The 14563-nt window shown below is 54.3% G+C and overlaps 1 protein-coding gene across 4 annotated transcripts in view; it reads right to left on the minus strand.

The window, feature by feature from the left end:
- The window catches only part of AKT2 (AKT serine/threonine kinase 2), a 45408-nt gene that overhangs the window by 21298 nt on the left and 9547 nt on the right, over positions 1-14563 (minus strand). For 3 of the 4 annotated variants that reach the window (XM_037516568.2, XM_054697182.1, XM_037516569.2), the window contains exon 2: positions 5597-5726. In XM_037516568.2, the coding sequence (XP_037372465.1) occupies positions 5597-5642 (46 nt within the window). In that variant the 5' untranslated portion in view covers positions 5643-5726. Of the gene's footprint in view, positions 1-5596; positions 5727-8769; positions 8842-14563 lie in introns of those variants that run through there. The other variant, XM_037516570.2, reaches the window with a different exon arrangement.

Raw genomic sequence — 14563 nt, forward strand, 5'->3', positions numbered from 1 at the left:
CCCGGCTGCTCCCCGGCCACTGGAGGAGGGTCCCACATGGCGCGCAGACCTCTCCTGCCGCCCGCTGCTCCCCTCAGCAGTATATTTCATCAGTCTGTCTGTTCTGCTCCCCGCTCTGGCTCTGGTGAATTCTCTCACCCTCCCGCGCTTCTGACTGTACTCCGTGCTTGTATAAATATAAACAAATAAATAAAAAATATTAAAAAAAAAAAAAACCACTGGGTGCTTCCCCAAAGATCACAAACCAGACTTGTGTTTCCCCCACTATCTAACTACTGGAACCTCTAGTCAAAGAGGGAAAAATAAAAGGAAAGGAATACATCAATCTTCATTTCCAATAACATGATCCTGTATATAGGAAATCACAAAGTATCCACAAAGTTGGTTCTAAATCGTTAAAACCAACAAATTTAGTGAGCTCAACATACAAAAGAGATCAACTCACGTTAGTGAATTGTGTCGGTATATACCAGCAACGAACAACGCAAAAAGGAAATGAAGAAAACAATTTCATTTACAACAGCGTGAGGAGATGAAAGACTTGTACACTACAAACTACAAAACATTACTAAAAGAAATTAAAGACCTAAATAAATGCATTCCACATTTGTGTATTCCCAAACTCAAGATGGCAACACTGCCCAAAGTGATCTAGAATCAACACACTCCCCATCAAAATTCCAAAAGCCTTTATTGCCGAAACGGAAAAGTCAGTCCTCAAATTTACATAGAATTTCAATTCATATGGCAAGGGGTCCCGAACAGTCAAAGCAATAATGCAAAAGAAACTAAAAGGACTCATACTCTCTATTCAAAACTTACTACAAAGTTAAAGTAATTAAATTAGTGTAATATAAGGAAAGACATCTAGGCCAATGGATGAGAATTCAGAATCAAAAATCAACCCAGACATCGTCAGTTGATTTTCAACAAGAGTGACCTAGACTACTCAATGGGAAAAGACCTGGTTTCTTCATCGTGTGGCGCTAGGACAACCAGAGGCCCACATGCAAAAGAACAGAAGTGGAGCCATGCCTCATACCACGTAAGAAACTCAAAATGGATCTACTTACATATAACAGATAAGACAATTAAAAGAAAACAAGGGAATATCTTCATAGCCTTGGATTTGGCAACAGATTCTTAGCTATGACGCCAGAAGTAAAAACATCAACAAGAAATAAAGCAGACTCACCAAAATTAAAAAGTCACTGCAAAGAACACTATCAAAGCAGCACAGTCTACAGGACAGACAAAAATATTTACAAATCATGTATCTACAGACAGCCCAATTTTAAAAATGGGCAAAGAACTTGAATAAAGATTTCTCTAAAGACGTACAAATGGTGAATAGCACCTGCAAAGATGCTCAATATTCATTAGGAAAATGCACATTACCCACAATGGGATGACACTTGCCACCCACTAGGATGGCTGTAATTAAGAGAGAGAGAGAACAATTATAGTTGAGGATGTGGTGAAACTGAAACCCTTGTGCACTGCTGGTATGAGTATAAAATGGTGCAACCACCACCGAAAAGTCTGGCACCAACTTGAAAAGTTAACTACTGGTACATGAATGCTCATGGCAGCACCATTCACAATGGCCAAGAGACAGAAGTAACCAGATGTCCATCAGCAGGTGAGCGCATAAATAACATGTGGTGTGTTTGTACAATGGGATACTGTTTGGCCCCTGAAAGGAATGAAGCACTAATACATGCTACAACACAAATGGACCTCAAAAACATGATGCTAAGTGACATAAGCCAGACACAAAGGCCACGCGCTGTGTGATTCATGTCTGTGAAATGTCCAGAATGAGTAAATCCATACAGACAGAAAATAAATTGGTTGTTGCCAGGGTCTGGGCAGAGTGAGGAATGGGGACTGGCTGCTTCAGGAGTAGGGTGTTTTCTTTCAGGGTGATGAAAATGATTTGGAACTCGACAATAGTAGCAGTTACACAACATTGTGAATGTTCTAAAGGCTGCTGAATTGTACACATTAAAATGGTTAGTTTTGTGTTAGTTAATTTCACCTCAATTCTTTTTTTTTTTTTTTTAGAGGCATGTTTTTATTTTATTTTATTTATTTATTTGTTTGTTCGTTTTGTTTATACAAGCACTGGGTACAGTCAGAAGCGCGGGAGGGTGAGAGAATTCACCAGAGCCAGAGGGGAGAGCAAAGCAGGCAGAAGGACCGAAGTACACTGCTGAGGGGAGCAGCGGGCGGCAGGAGAGGTCTGCGCGCCATGTGGGACCCTCCTCCGGTGGCCGGGGAGCAGCCGGGGATCGAACCGGCACCGCAGAGGCCGCGGGCAGCTTCGCAACCCAGCGCTCAACCGCTGCGCCACCGGGGAGGCCCAATTTCACCTCAATTCTAAAAAGAAAACCTAAAGCCGCCTATCCAACTCACCCCTCCAACTCACCCCTCCAACTGAAGTTAGCAAAGTGGTCGCTGCCGGGGGCAGGGTGGGAGGGGCTCTCATTCTGTTTCTTGGTATAGACCCTGGTTTGGGGTGCGCTCATGATCCAGGAACTTACCTGTGGTACTACTTACAAAACTTTAAAAAGAACACTAGAAAGAAAGGAAAAATATTCTCAAAAACAGCCCCATTTTACAGATGAGGCTCACAGCTGCTAACTGGGAAGCTAAGACTAGAAGCTGGGGGTGCTGTGTCCAGAGTTCACGGCCCTGACCATCACGGCCCTGCCAGCATCTAACCTGGCAGCCAAGGGCCTGGCATGGTGGGGCTGAGGGACTCCAACAGTCACTCCCCTTTGCCTACACCTAGAGCAGACCTCGCTGAGGGAGAGGCAGCAGGCAGGCAGGCAGGCCTCGAGGGCAGAGGCAGAGGGCCAGAGCCAAACCTCAGCGCTGCCACCTCCTCACTGAAACCTCAGGCAGATGAGTTTCCCTGCTGAGACTGTTTCCTGGCCTGTACAGTGTTCACCTCACAGAGCTACTATGGAAATTAAACAAAATTTGGCTCGTCTACAACAGAGCCAGGTCTGGGAGAGAGTGGATGCTCAGGAAATAGGCTGCTATCATTTTAACCACTAGTCATGGACTGGGGTGGGGCAAGGCAGGTAACTGAAACAGTCAGTCAGCCAGGCTCACCATGCCTTCCCACCTCTATTAGCTACTCATCAGAATGTCAGGGCCTGGGGTGCCCAGAAGTCGCACGGACACACACACACGCGCGCACACGTATACCTATGGTGCAAATCCCAGGCAGGTGTGCCAGCTAGGCTATGTCAGAAGCTCATCTGGCCTGGTGACACAAATGGAGACAATGGTGACCGAAGAGAAGCTGAGACCCAATTAATGCCATCAGCAGCCCCAGACTAGGACCAGAGACCCACCCACAAGTTTTCCAGTCACCTCCAACTCAGGAGCTTGACACAGCCTAAGACTCGCACCATGTACACAAGCAATCCCAATTATCAGTTATTGGGGCCTCTCTGGTGGTGCAAGAGGTTAAGTTTCAGCACTATGAAGCTGTCAGCAGCCACTGCAGTACGAGTTCAATCCCTGGCCAGGGAGCTACCCACATGGCGCAGCACACCTCTCCTGTCTCGCCTGCTGCTCCCTTTAGCAGTGTGTTTTAGTCATCAGCCTGCTCTGCTCCCCACTGTCTCTGGTGAATCCTCTCACCCCCGCACCTCTGGCCTGTAGCCAAGCTCTTATATGCATAAATAAATAAATAAATAAATAAATAAATAAATAAATAAATAAATAAAACAAATCTTTAAAAACAAATCATCAGTTATTGAGCACCTACTGCACGCCATCATTTTCTGAGTACTGGGACTACCTCAGTGGACAAGCCAGATCAATACCCTCCTCCCCAGGGGCTGGCAATGTCAGAGTTAAGCTGTTAATCCACTTTACAGATGTGAAGCCAAGTCTCAGAGAGGTGGCAGAGCTTGTCCAAAGTCACACCAAGAGCAAATGGCAGTACCAGGTTAGACATCTAACAAGGTTCAGAAAGTCCCATCGACAGCCCCAAACTCTAGCCCAGTCTAAATGGCATCCTTGTCTGGGAAGGAATGGAAATGGGTCTCTCCTGCTCAGTCTGATGGCGGGGGGCAGGGGGAGGACTGGCCCAGGGGAGCCTCCTCTGTCCTCACCCCTGCTCTGTGTGTGCAGGCTGGGATGGGACAGGGGAGGGTGGTTGGGGCTTCTCTGGCCCCATTCATGCGCCTCTCCAGACTTCCCCTGCACCCTCAACCCTTTGCCTCCTTCCGGTCTTTATTCCTTTCTCAGTGGGGTCCTCCCTGTCCATGCTGCTTATGAGGGCTCCCCTGCCCACCTCTCACCCCTCCTTCTCGAGGCACTCGATTTTATCCATAGCACTGACCACCAAAGAAGGCACTCGTCCACCTGGGTGCTGCTGCCCTTCCAATCAAATGAAACATACCAACACGGTACCTGTCGGGCTCAATGCAATACCCGCAGTGCCCAGTACGGGCCCTGGAACACAGCTGCTCAGCCGGTGTGCGCTGAATGAATGGACATGAACAGAGAGCAGCTCCACAGGCCTGGCACCGCCCTCCCTGAGTGCAAGGTCACAGACACCAGAACGATCTGCCCTCTTCATCCTCAGCACTTGGATGCACAGACTCTTGACACCTGCTTCGTCCCAGCCCCCCTCCCCTGGCACAGGGCAGCAAAGCTGTCTGGGGACAGACAGCCTGGGGTCTGAGAGTCCAGTTTCCTAATCTCATCTCTGTAAATGACTTCCTTTCTTCTGGTCTCAGCTACCCACCAGTACACCCAGCCAGGGCATGCTCTGGCTCACAAGATCCTGGGCTCCCAGCGCCTGAGAATTAAAGCCCAGGTCCTTTCTGTGGCTGACAGGACCCAACATGGTTCGGTGTCACATCACTGCCCACTCCTCCTACTGTCTCTGCTCATCTGCTCCAGCCCCGCTGTTCAACTTGCTGCCGCACGCACACTCCCCCCTGTCCTTCCTGGCCTATTCCAGGGACACCTCGCCCAGCTGTGTGCAGTTCGCCCCCTTACCTCCTTAGAACAGCTTTCCCTAAACAGCTTCTCCTGACCATGCCATCCCTCCCTGGCCTCTACCACTCCAGAGTTCCTACTTTTCAGAGTAGCAGTCACACCTACTATCAGCAGTCTGCTGACCCCGACCCCGTGGAAATGGAAACCCCATGAGGGCACCCGTGTCCTCAGAGGCTGGGACAGCCTGGTGCACCACACGTGCCCGGTGAATATTTTCTGAAAGAATGCATGCTGAATATTGCCACTCCGAGCCTCAGTTTCTCCGTCTACAGATGAGATCGCTGACGTACAATGCAGAATCTGAGGCCAGGCCAGAGTCCAGCCTGGCTTGGAAGCTCGACCCCAGGCAGATCCACAGAACTGTGGATCCACAAACTATCGCTAAAGGAATCCCTGAAACGAGACTGAAAGAAGCTAGTGGCCTGGGGCAGGTAGGCACAGCTGGGAGTCTGGCCTCTGGACGGCGGAGACCCTGCACCCCTGCCCCTCAGGGCCCCAGCTGCCAGGAGGGGAGCCCTGGAGGAAGGGGGAGACACGCAGTGCAGTGGGCAGCAGTGCCCCTTACCGCGCTTGTGGAGCCAGCCTTCTTTGATGACAGACACTTCGTTCATGGTGGCAGCGTGACACACTGTCACCTAGTTCGGGACAGCTCAGGGCAGCCGGACATGCAGGAAGCGCAGTGGACAGAGCACAGTCTGCAAGACAAGAGTGGAGCCGGTCAGAGTGGGAGGGGGTGCGGCCCCAGGCCCCTCCCTCAAGACTGCTCCAAGCCCCTCTGGCTGCCCTGCTCTTCTACATAGGGAAGAGCCAACGAGGGTGGGGAGCACTGCCCTCAGATCCATTCTGAGGGGAGAGGTGTGACTCTGTTCCCGGGAGACCCCAATCTGGAGGGAAAGGGCATCACCCCGCCCTCGGTGCCCTATTCTGGGGGAGCAGAGCTCCCTGCCCCTTTCAGGATACCCGTGCTGAAGAGAGACAGCCTCTCCACCCACCTGTACTCCTGACAGGGCTGGGAGCAAGGGAGCTGGGGCTCCACCCCCCATGTCACTCCCCAGCCCCATCACTGAGGTAACCTGGGATGAATCAGACAGCCCTGGGCACCTGAAGCAGTGCTCAAAGTCACCAGTACCCACCCGCTGCCCCAACACACACGCACTCTCTCCTGCCAAATGGAAGGCCCCAAGCTGCCCCCTTTAGCCAATTCGGTACCCTCATTACCCTGGACTAGCTAATCCATGCCACTTGCTCAACCCCAGTTCCCTCCAGGCCACCACTAGGTGACCGAGGGAAGAGGGCCTCAGACGCTCCAGCTCTTGAACAAGAAAGCAACCTACTGTGTATGCGCTTGCCTGGGGCCTAAGAGTCAGTCCTGGGGCCCCTTCCCCAAGATCTCCATTTCCATCCTCTGGGACCGGCAGTCAACAGACTGACAGACGCCGAGGCTACTGCTCCGTCTCAGGTTCCCAGGGCAGAGGGGAAAAGGACAGGAGGCAGTCGCCAGCTGGGCCCCTACCTGGAGCCACAGGGCTGGACAGGGGCCATAGAGCCCAAGGCCAAGACCTTATCCCTTTCCTGGTCTGGGGTTATTTGCGGACAGCAGGTCAGGAGCTACGGTGGCCCCCAGAGAAGAGACAGCTGGCTCCAGGGACACTGTGGGCATCAGCTTTCTCTCGTGCCCCAGGGGAGCTGGTAGGCCGGACACACTACTGCCTGGCATGTGACAGTGGCAGGTTGCCCAGGCCGGGCAGAGGGAAGGGAGGTAAGTGGGAGGAAGTGGGAGGAAAGACAAGATGGACAGTGGTGGGGAAGTAACAGTGGAGTGAGAATCATGTTCTGGACTCCGGAGCTGCAAAGGCAGAGTCAGGATCAGCAATAAGGGTTCCCTCCCCGGCAAGCATGACCCCAAAGGGTTCATACCCAGGACCACTGACCGCCTACCCTCAAATCCCACCAGTCTGTGCTGCCATCTCTAACGCGGCTGCCATCTCTCCTCCAGCCTCCCTATGGTCTGGTTCTGGTCCAACACTGTCCTCCCCCACACAGGTCCTGTCCCACCCCCTGCTCGGACTCCTCCTCTCCAAGTTGCCCCCCATTCAGCAGCTAAAGAGAACCCAAAACCTGATCTGTGGCTTCCCGCTGGCCTCAGGGAAGAGACAAGCTCATAAGCTTGAGATTCAAGGTCTTCAGGTTCTGACCTCTCCTGACCTTCATGCCAGACGCCTCCTGCCCTGCTCCATCCGCAATCCCCCTCCCCATCCACCTGGTGTCTGGAGGCCTCTTCCACAGGCCTCGTCCCTCCCACCGACCTTCTCTCTGGGCTCCATGTCCCTGCTCTCAACCCCTCAGGCCACTTAGTCCAACCCTGGGTATCCCTGTTCATAATCTTCCATGGCCCCCGCTCAGAATATAGATCAAAGTTCCTCCCACCACCAAGGAAGTCCTCATGAAGCCCTCATTGGGGGCACCCAGAAGGCCCCCAGTAAAAGCTACCAACTATGGCAAAGATTAGGCCTAGTGCTACCTACTTCTCCAGCCCCTCCCCTCACCCCTCTCTGCCAGGTTTCTGTCCCTTAGGTCCTTCCCTCTGACCTTCACCTCCTGTACCTTCTCGGGAGTTCTTCTCCTTCCTAAGGTCTCGCCTAGACCAATGCCTCCTCCAGGAAGCCCTCCTGACTGCAGAGCTGCACTGGGGTGCTCTCCACGCACCTACAAATGCCAACTCAGTGGAACAAGCACAGTGTATGCATGTCTGTTGAGCACGCAACAAACAAAGGAATGTAAGTCTCCCCATCAGATCCCAGTCCAGGACCAGACACAGCACGTGCATCTCCACAGTCTGTCAATCTTCTTTGAGTGTGTCCCAAGCTGGGCAGAGTTTGCACTGTCCTGGGTGCCAGAGACAAAGCACCACTGAGACCCAGCCCCTTCCCCAGTCCAGTGGGGAAGGCAGAAGAGGCACAGATACACAGAATGCCAGGTAGTGCAGGGGCGCAGAGAAGAAAAAGTAAAGCCGGGGCGGGGCGGGAGGCTGGCAGGCAACAGGGTACTGCGCTAGCCACGCAGTATCAGAGACGTGGGGGCGGAGCGTGAGCTTGCGGAGATGTAGGGAAAAGACTCTCAGGCAGGGGAATAGCAAGTGCAGAAACCCTGAAGAAGGAGGGAGTCCAGTGAGTGGGAAGAGCTGCCAAGAGGCCAGTGAGGCTCCAGGGGAGAAGTAGGCGGAGGGACACAGGGTCTGGTGGGCTATGAAAGGGGGGCAGGGAATCCCTCCCCAACACTGGGGCCACCGTGCACTTTTGCTGGTCCCAGCTCAGTTCAGAACAGTTGCAAACTCAGAGTCCAAAGGAGGGGCAGATGTGGAAGGGAAGGACAGGGGCCAAGTGCCCAGTGCGGGCTCTCCCCTCCCGTCCCCAGCCCAGCAGCTTCACCTCTCAGAGCCTCTGTGATTCTGCAGCACCAGGCTGTCAACAGCATTAAAGCACCCACTGTGTGCACAGGGCTCAGCCTCCTGCCTGGCCTCCAGTGAGCGCCCAAACACAGGGCTGCCACGGTCAGACAGAGGAAAGTGAAGGCAGCCAGGTGTGACGGCGAGTGGTCGGAGCGGCAGGTCCGAGAGCAACCGGCAGCCTGAGCAGGGGCCAGCGCTGCAGTGTCTCTCCTGAACGCTCCCAGCACTCTGCCAGAGGGCCCGTGACCATGCCCAGGGGCGGGAGAGGCTCAGAGAGGGAAGCCATTTACCTTGGGTGTCCCAGCCGAGGGAGGAGCGGCAGAGGCCCGGGCTGCTGCTCAGCACACCAGAGTCACTTTTTACATTCTCATTTCAGCGACTAAGCAGAAGCAGCCAGCAGCAGCTTGGGCAAGGGCAGGGGGAGGAACTGGAAGATCCCCTGCGTCCCGCCTGGATCCTGCCCGTCCTCCCACTGAGGGTGGCGCCTCAGCTGAGGTGTCCGTGACGCAGTCCTGCGGTGATGAAACAGCAGGCATGCTGCCAAGAGGATGGCCTGCTGGTTGGGGAGCTGCCGATGGAGGACGCCCAGGCAGAGGACAAAGACCTGCTTCTGGAAGCCAAGTGTCAGCACGCAGGGGCCTGCCCCGGCTGCCTGCTTGCAGGCAGGACACCCCAGGTAGGGAGTGCCTGCGGGGGGGGGGGGGGGCCCATTCCTGTTTGCTGCTTCCTCGGGTGTCCAGGCCTGGGTTAGCTGAGGGCTCAGGCCAGAGCTGCAGCTACTGGCTAGAACTGAGCCATCTGGGAGGTGAGGCAAAAAGAGCAAGGCCTCCTTGGAGGAGAGGACACCCACGCAACCGAGGAACAAGGCAAGCTCATCAGCTACAGGGAAATGCAAATGAAAACCACCCACCAGGATAGCTAAAATTTTAAAAAGTGCCAGTGCCAAGTGTTGACAAGGACGTAAAGCAACTGCCGTGGGGGGAATATAAAACAGCTCAGCCGCTACGGAAAAAGATTCGGCAGTGAGCACGGACACTCCATCAGGCCTACCCCAGGACCCAGCAACACCCTAACGCCCCAACAGGACACAGACTTATTTACCGAAATACATGAGCCAGAATGTTCACAGCAGCAGTGTTCCCAGTAACCCCAAAGCTGAGAACAGACCAGGCGTGGACCCCCGGGAAGAAGGGCGGCGCGTCGGGGACAGCGAGCTGTGGCAGCCCCAGCGACAGTCTGCGCCCCGCGCCGCAAGCTCCCGACAGGCAACAGCCGCTATTTGCTTAGGGGTGTCTTTCTCTCTTGTAAACTGTGCAGAAAATCAAGGAAACCAAGACCCAAAAAGTCAGGAGAGCGGCTGCATTTGGGAGGGCAAGAGGAGGGGACTTCTGGGAGCTGCCAAAGCTCCCTCGTCCTGACACAGGGCGTCGCTTAGCCGTACTGGCGCGCGCTGCGCTGTTCTGCGTGGGGCGGGACTGACGCCTTCTGTGCTTTACATCAAAAGAAGTACCTGTAGAAAACAATCTGGGCTTGGGAGTCCAGAGGATAGAGCGGGGAGCTGAAATCAGGCTTCCTGGCTCCCAGGATGCCCCTACCCCAAGACAGGCCTGCCTCAACTCTCCCCTCAAGGAGGTCAGGTCAGCAGAGGAGCCGAGGGGCTGGAGGAGGCACATCTCTACCCAGGGCTCTGCTGCTTTTTGGCTAAGCGGTCGCAGACAAGGGACACCCTCGGTGTGGAGACCCTCTCATTGCTCACTTTTCTCTGCCTGCTCAGAGCGCACCACTGGGTGCGGCGATTTTCATTCCCATTCATTTTTCTTCTGTGCAGAGTTAAATATAATCCAAACTCCAGCCCCCCCCCACCAGCCCCCTGGCCGCGGGGCGACAGTAGGCCTCCTGCGTCCTCCTGGCTGCGCGGATGGGGGGCCCTCCAGCAGGGTTGTTCTAAAGATGGGCACGCTGAGCCCTGTGCCGGGGCGGTTGTAAGGGCTCAGTGAGCTCTAGATCTCCTGTTCCTATGGTTCCTACAATCTGGGTGGACCCCAGGAACACCTGAATCAGAGTTCCTCCCTCCTCTGCTCAACACCCTCCCCCATGTCCTCCCTCCTGCGGGAGCCCCCGGACCCTAGGAGGTGTGCACTACCCCCTTTTCACTTCTCTAAACACACTTTGTTTCAGTGGTGCCTGCCTCCTGTGGCTTCTCTGCGACCCTGGGACACCCCTACCTCAGGGCCTTTGCACATGTTGCCCCCCCTCCCAATCAGAATGGTCCTAGCCTCAGGCCTGCCCCCTTCTTCAGTCTCTGCTCATATCACTTTCTTGGAGAAGACTTCCTACCCTCCCTAAACAAGAGGGTACCCACATTACCTCCCCTCACCCTAGACTGATGATAGCAAGTGCTATCGTCACTGAGGGTACCATACAGATTTATGAGTTCATCAGCTCACAGTCAACCTCTCCCAACTATCAGTTTGGTAAAGGCAGGAGCTCCTGCCAACCTCAGGTACCGATGGCTCCTCAGTACCTGCCACAGTACTGGGTATACGCTCGGCGCTTAATATTTGTGAAGTGAATGAGTAAAGCCCTGTATCCAGAACAGGCTCAAAATAACTTAAATTCCTTCCTTTGCCATTTGTCGAATCCTTTTTCTCTCGTCCTCTCTCCCTGACCTGGGTGCCAACCGAGACAGCCCAGACGGACGGGGAGGTAGGTAGGCAGCAGGGAGGCGAGGGCCCGCGTCCCCTGGAGCCATGTTCAGTGGGATGGGCGCCCCTTCCCTGTGCTGTGAAGCTGGGGAGCCGGTCTGTGCCTTATCTAGCGCTCCCAGAGAAGGAGCTGCTCAGGAGACAAAGCCAAAGCCAACAGGAACCTGTCCTTCAGCAGGCAACTTATGCTGGTGGAATCAGGGGGCAGGGCACGCCAGGCAGGGAGGGGGCAAGGACCCCTCCTTTGTCATGTGCAGCTCTGTGAGCCAGTGCCGACGCTGCTGTGGCACCTTAGCAAAGCTGAGCAGGTGGAAAACGCACAGGTCTCTGGAGGGATTTCTCCCAGAAAATGCTTATGCCAGCGCACAGAGGCCCCATGGCGAGGTTTCCCAACCTCAGCACGAGTACCATTTGCGCCAGGTAACTCCTGTCATGGGGCTGCTCTGTGCCCAGGAGGCGGTTGAACACCTATGGTCTCTACTTGCTAAAACCAACAGCACACCCTCCCTCTGGCTGTGACATCAAAGTGTCTCCAGACCTTACCAAAGGTCTCCTGAGGGGCAAAGCCACCCTGAGAACCACCGTTCTGAGGGTATAGTAGCAAACATCTGGAAGTGACCTAAACATCCCTAACAGGCGCTTGAAATTGCAATAGCGGGTAATGCAATGAAGAGAATGCCATGTGGCACTTAACGCATGCTGTGCACACCTAACCGCTCTGGACATGTGAATTCAATCCTCACAGCGACCCCACGAGGCAGGCACTTTTATGATCTCGATTTTAATGAAGAAACTGAGGCACAGAAGCTCAATGACTTGCCCCAATCGCCTGACCAGAAGTATGAAGCTAGGATGGGACCCCAGGCAGTCCGACTTCACCACCACACAGCATCTTGTCTTAGGCAGAGATGGGTTCTGGTCCCTGCTCCCCAACTTTATAGCCTCCCCAAACCTCCAGTTTCTCCATTTGTCAACGGGGTTGACAGCGATGCCTCCATCAGAGGCTCATGCACAGCAAAGACTCAATACAACACCCCACCCGGGAGGACATCCACTCTACAGAAGACAGCGGGGCCATCCTACTCAGGAGAACCGGCCCAGGGTGCTGACGCTGACCACGAGCTCTCAGTGTACTCCCCACGCAAGGACATCTGAACTGGGGGCTCTTCTGGAACACACTCACCGTATCATCTCAGTGCTAAAATGCTAACGTTTTCACATGCTAACGTTACTGAAACTGACTGGCACCTCACAATCCTGCATTCTTTTCACCTACAGCATCCTTTCCAGAAAAGCAGTCATCCGATCAGCAGCGGTACTTACAGGGAACAGCGTCTCGTGGACTGGCGGGCACAAGGAGGCACAGGTCAGCACTACATGCCCGGAAGGCATGATGCCAAAGAGCCAAAGGGGGCAGAAGAATGGGTACAGGAGTAAAGGTAGCCCCAGCAACTAAATGACAGGTTCAAGTTCAGTTCAGCCGCTTGCTGTGTGATTGGACAAGTCACTTCTTTCTTTGCCTCAGCTTCCTTATCTGTGTGTCAGACATAATCATAGTACAGACCACCACGGCTGTGACAAGTTAATCCACAAAAGTCCTCCAAACAGAGCCCAACATAGCGACCACTCCACGAGGATCAGGTATTAATGTCTCCGCTGGTGGGTGGAGACAGGGAACTTCACTGCCTACGATACATATTTCTGTAATGTGAATTTTTACCTATTCCGCCTCCTTGGTAAGGAATTAAAGATACTTTTTTCTCATAAACACCACACACTCCCCCCAACTGCCCCATCTGTCTACTTGGAGCAGGTAGGACTGGAAACAGGCTGAAGACGTGGGTGGGCTGCAGAAGACACTGGGATAAGAATAAGCACCGAACAGATTTCCTTCTCTTCTCTGCCACGCCACATACACACACACTCTTTTCCCTCACCCCACACAGAGGACCTTAGAGCACCCGCCGATAACAGAGAAACGGAGCATCCTTACCAAATGATTGGAGTCTGGCCACAAACTCCGAACCACCAAGAGCACCACACTACAGTCAAAGGATCTCCCAACCGCAGCTCTGACCCAGCTCTGATCCCTGCTCGGGATCAAGTCCAAGGCCTTCACGGAAGCTGCAGGGCACAACTGAGGTGGCCCCTGCCTGTTCTCCAGCTTCATCAGTCTGCACCCATCCAAAGTCTCTCTTTTCTTGGTCCCCTGAGGCCTCTGCTCTTTCTCACCCCAAGGACTTCGCATATGCTGGTCCCCCTATCCTACACGATGCTCAGCCGTCATTGACCAATTCTCTGTTTCCTCAGGGAAGCCTACCCTGACGGCCCCGCCCACTCAGCGCCCTCACCTCTACGGCACCTCGTCCCTGGTACGTCCACCTGGTGATTCCACAAGGCAGGGGTTGGGGGTCTGTCCTGGTCCCGACTCCCTAGTCACACCAAGCACAGGGCCAGGACCAGAGCTTTAATTAGTTCAGGACAGCTTCTGAGCTCCGAGTTTTGCCAAGTGAAACATAAAATCAGGCATTCACTCGTTCCACAGATCTGGCGCCCATGCTGTGTCCTCGCTGCTCCAGGCACCAGGCAGGCAGGGGCACAAGTGCCCAAACACAACTCCCTGCCTGGGGAGGGCTAGGGGAGGACAATTCATAGGTACCTCAGAAGCTGGCAAATGTAACGGAGAAAAACAGCACATGGAAAACTAGGTATGTGGGGAGGGGGTGAGAGTTTCTAATTTTGTATACGATGGCCAGAGAAGGGCTTGCCAAAATGGCAAAATCCAAATAAAAATCTGAAAGACAGAGGCAGCCAAGGGGGAAAAGGGGGAGCACGCCAGGCCCGGGGTTCGGCTGAGGAGGGACCTGCGTCGGACAGAGCCAGGAGGGGGTGGAGGAGCAAGGTAGGAGATGTGGCTACAGAGGAACGTGGGGGAGTCTGACTGGGCAGGGTCTGGGAGGCCACTGTAAGGGCTGTGGTTTGAACTTGGAGAGATTTGGAGAACTGGAGGGGGTGGGGGCGGCATATGAAATCCCCTGGTCCCAGGGAGGCAGGGGCTACATCCCCGCCTTCTCAGGAGGAAGCCCCACTGCAGTGACCTGCACCCCCCTCCCCGCGCAGCTTACACGCGGGCCACGAAGGCCCACACTTTACAGATGAGGACAGCAAGGACGGGAAGGATTCGGCGAGCGCCTGAGGCCACGCAGCAAGGACCCAGAAGGAAAGACTGTGCTGTCTGAGGCCCGAGCCTCTGCCCCCTCCTTCCAGCCTCTGTTCCCAAGAGATGGAGCCACCTCCCTTCTCAAGGATGTCTGTTTCCACACTCCAGTCCATCCTCCCTTAGCCTCCACGGTGCCCTGAAGACACCCCTCCCCACTGC

This window comes from Talpa occidentalis, unplaced genomic scaffold (genome assembly GCF_014898055.3).
Source record: "Talpa occidentalis isolate TD23 unplaced genomic scaffold, MPIMG_talOcc4v2.1 talOcc4.17, whole genome shotgun sequence".
Taxonomy (NCBI): domain Eukaryota; kingdom Metazoa; phylum Chordata; class Mammalia; order Eulipotyphla; family Talpidae; genus Talpa; species Talpa occidentalis.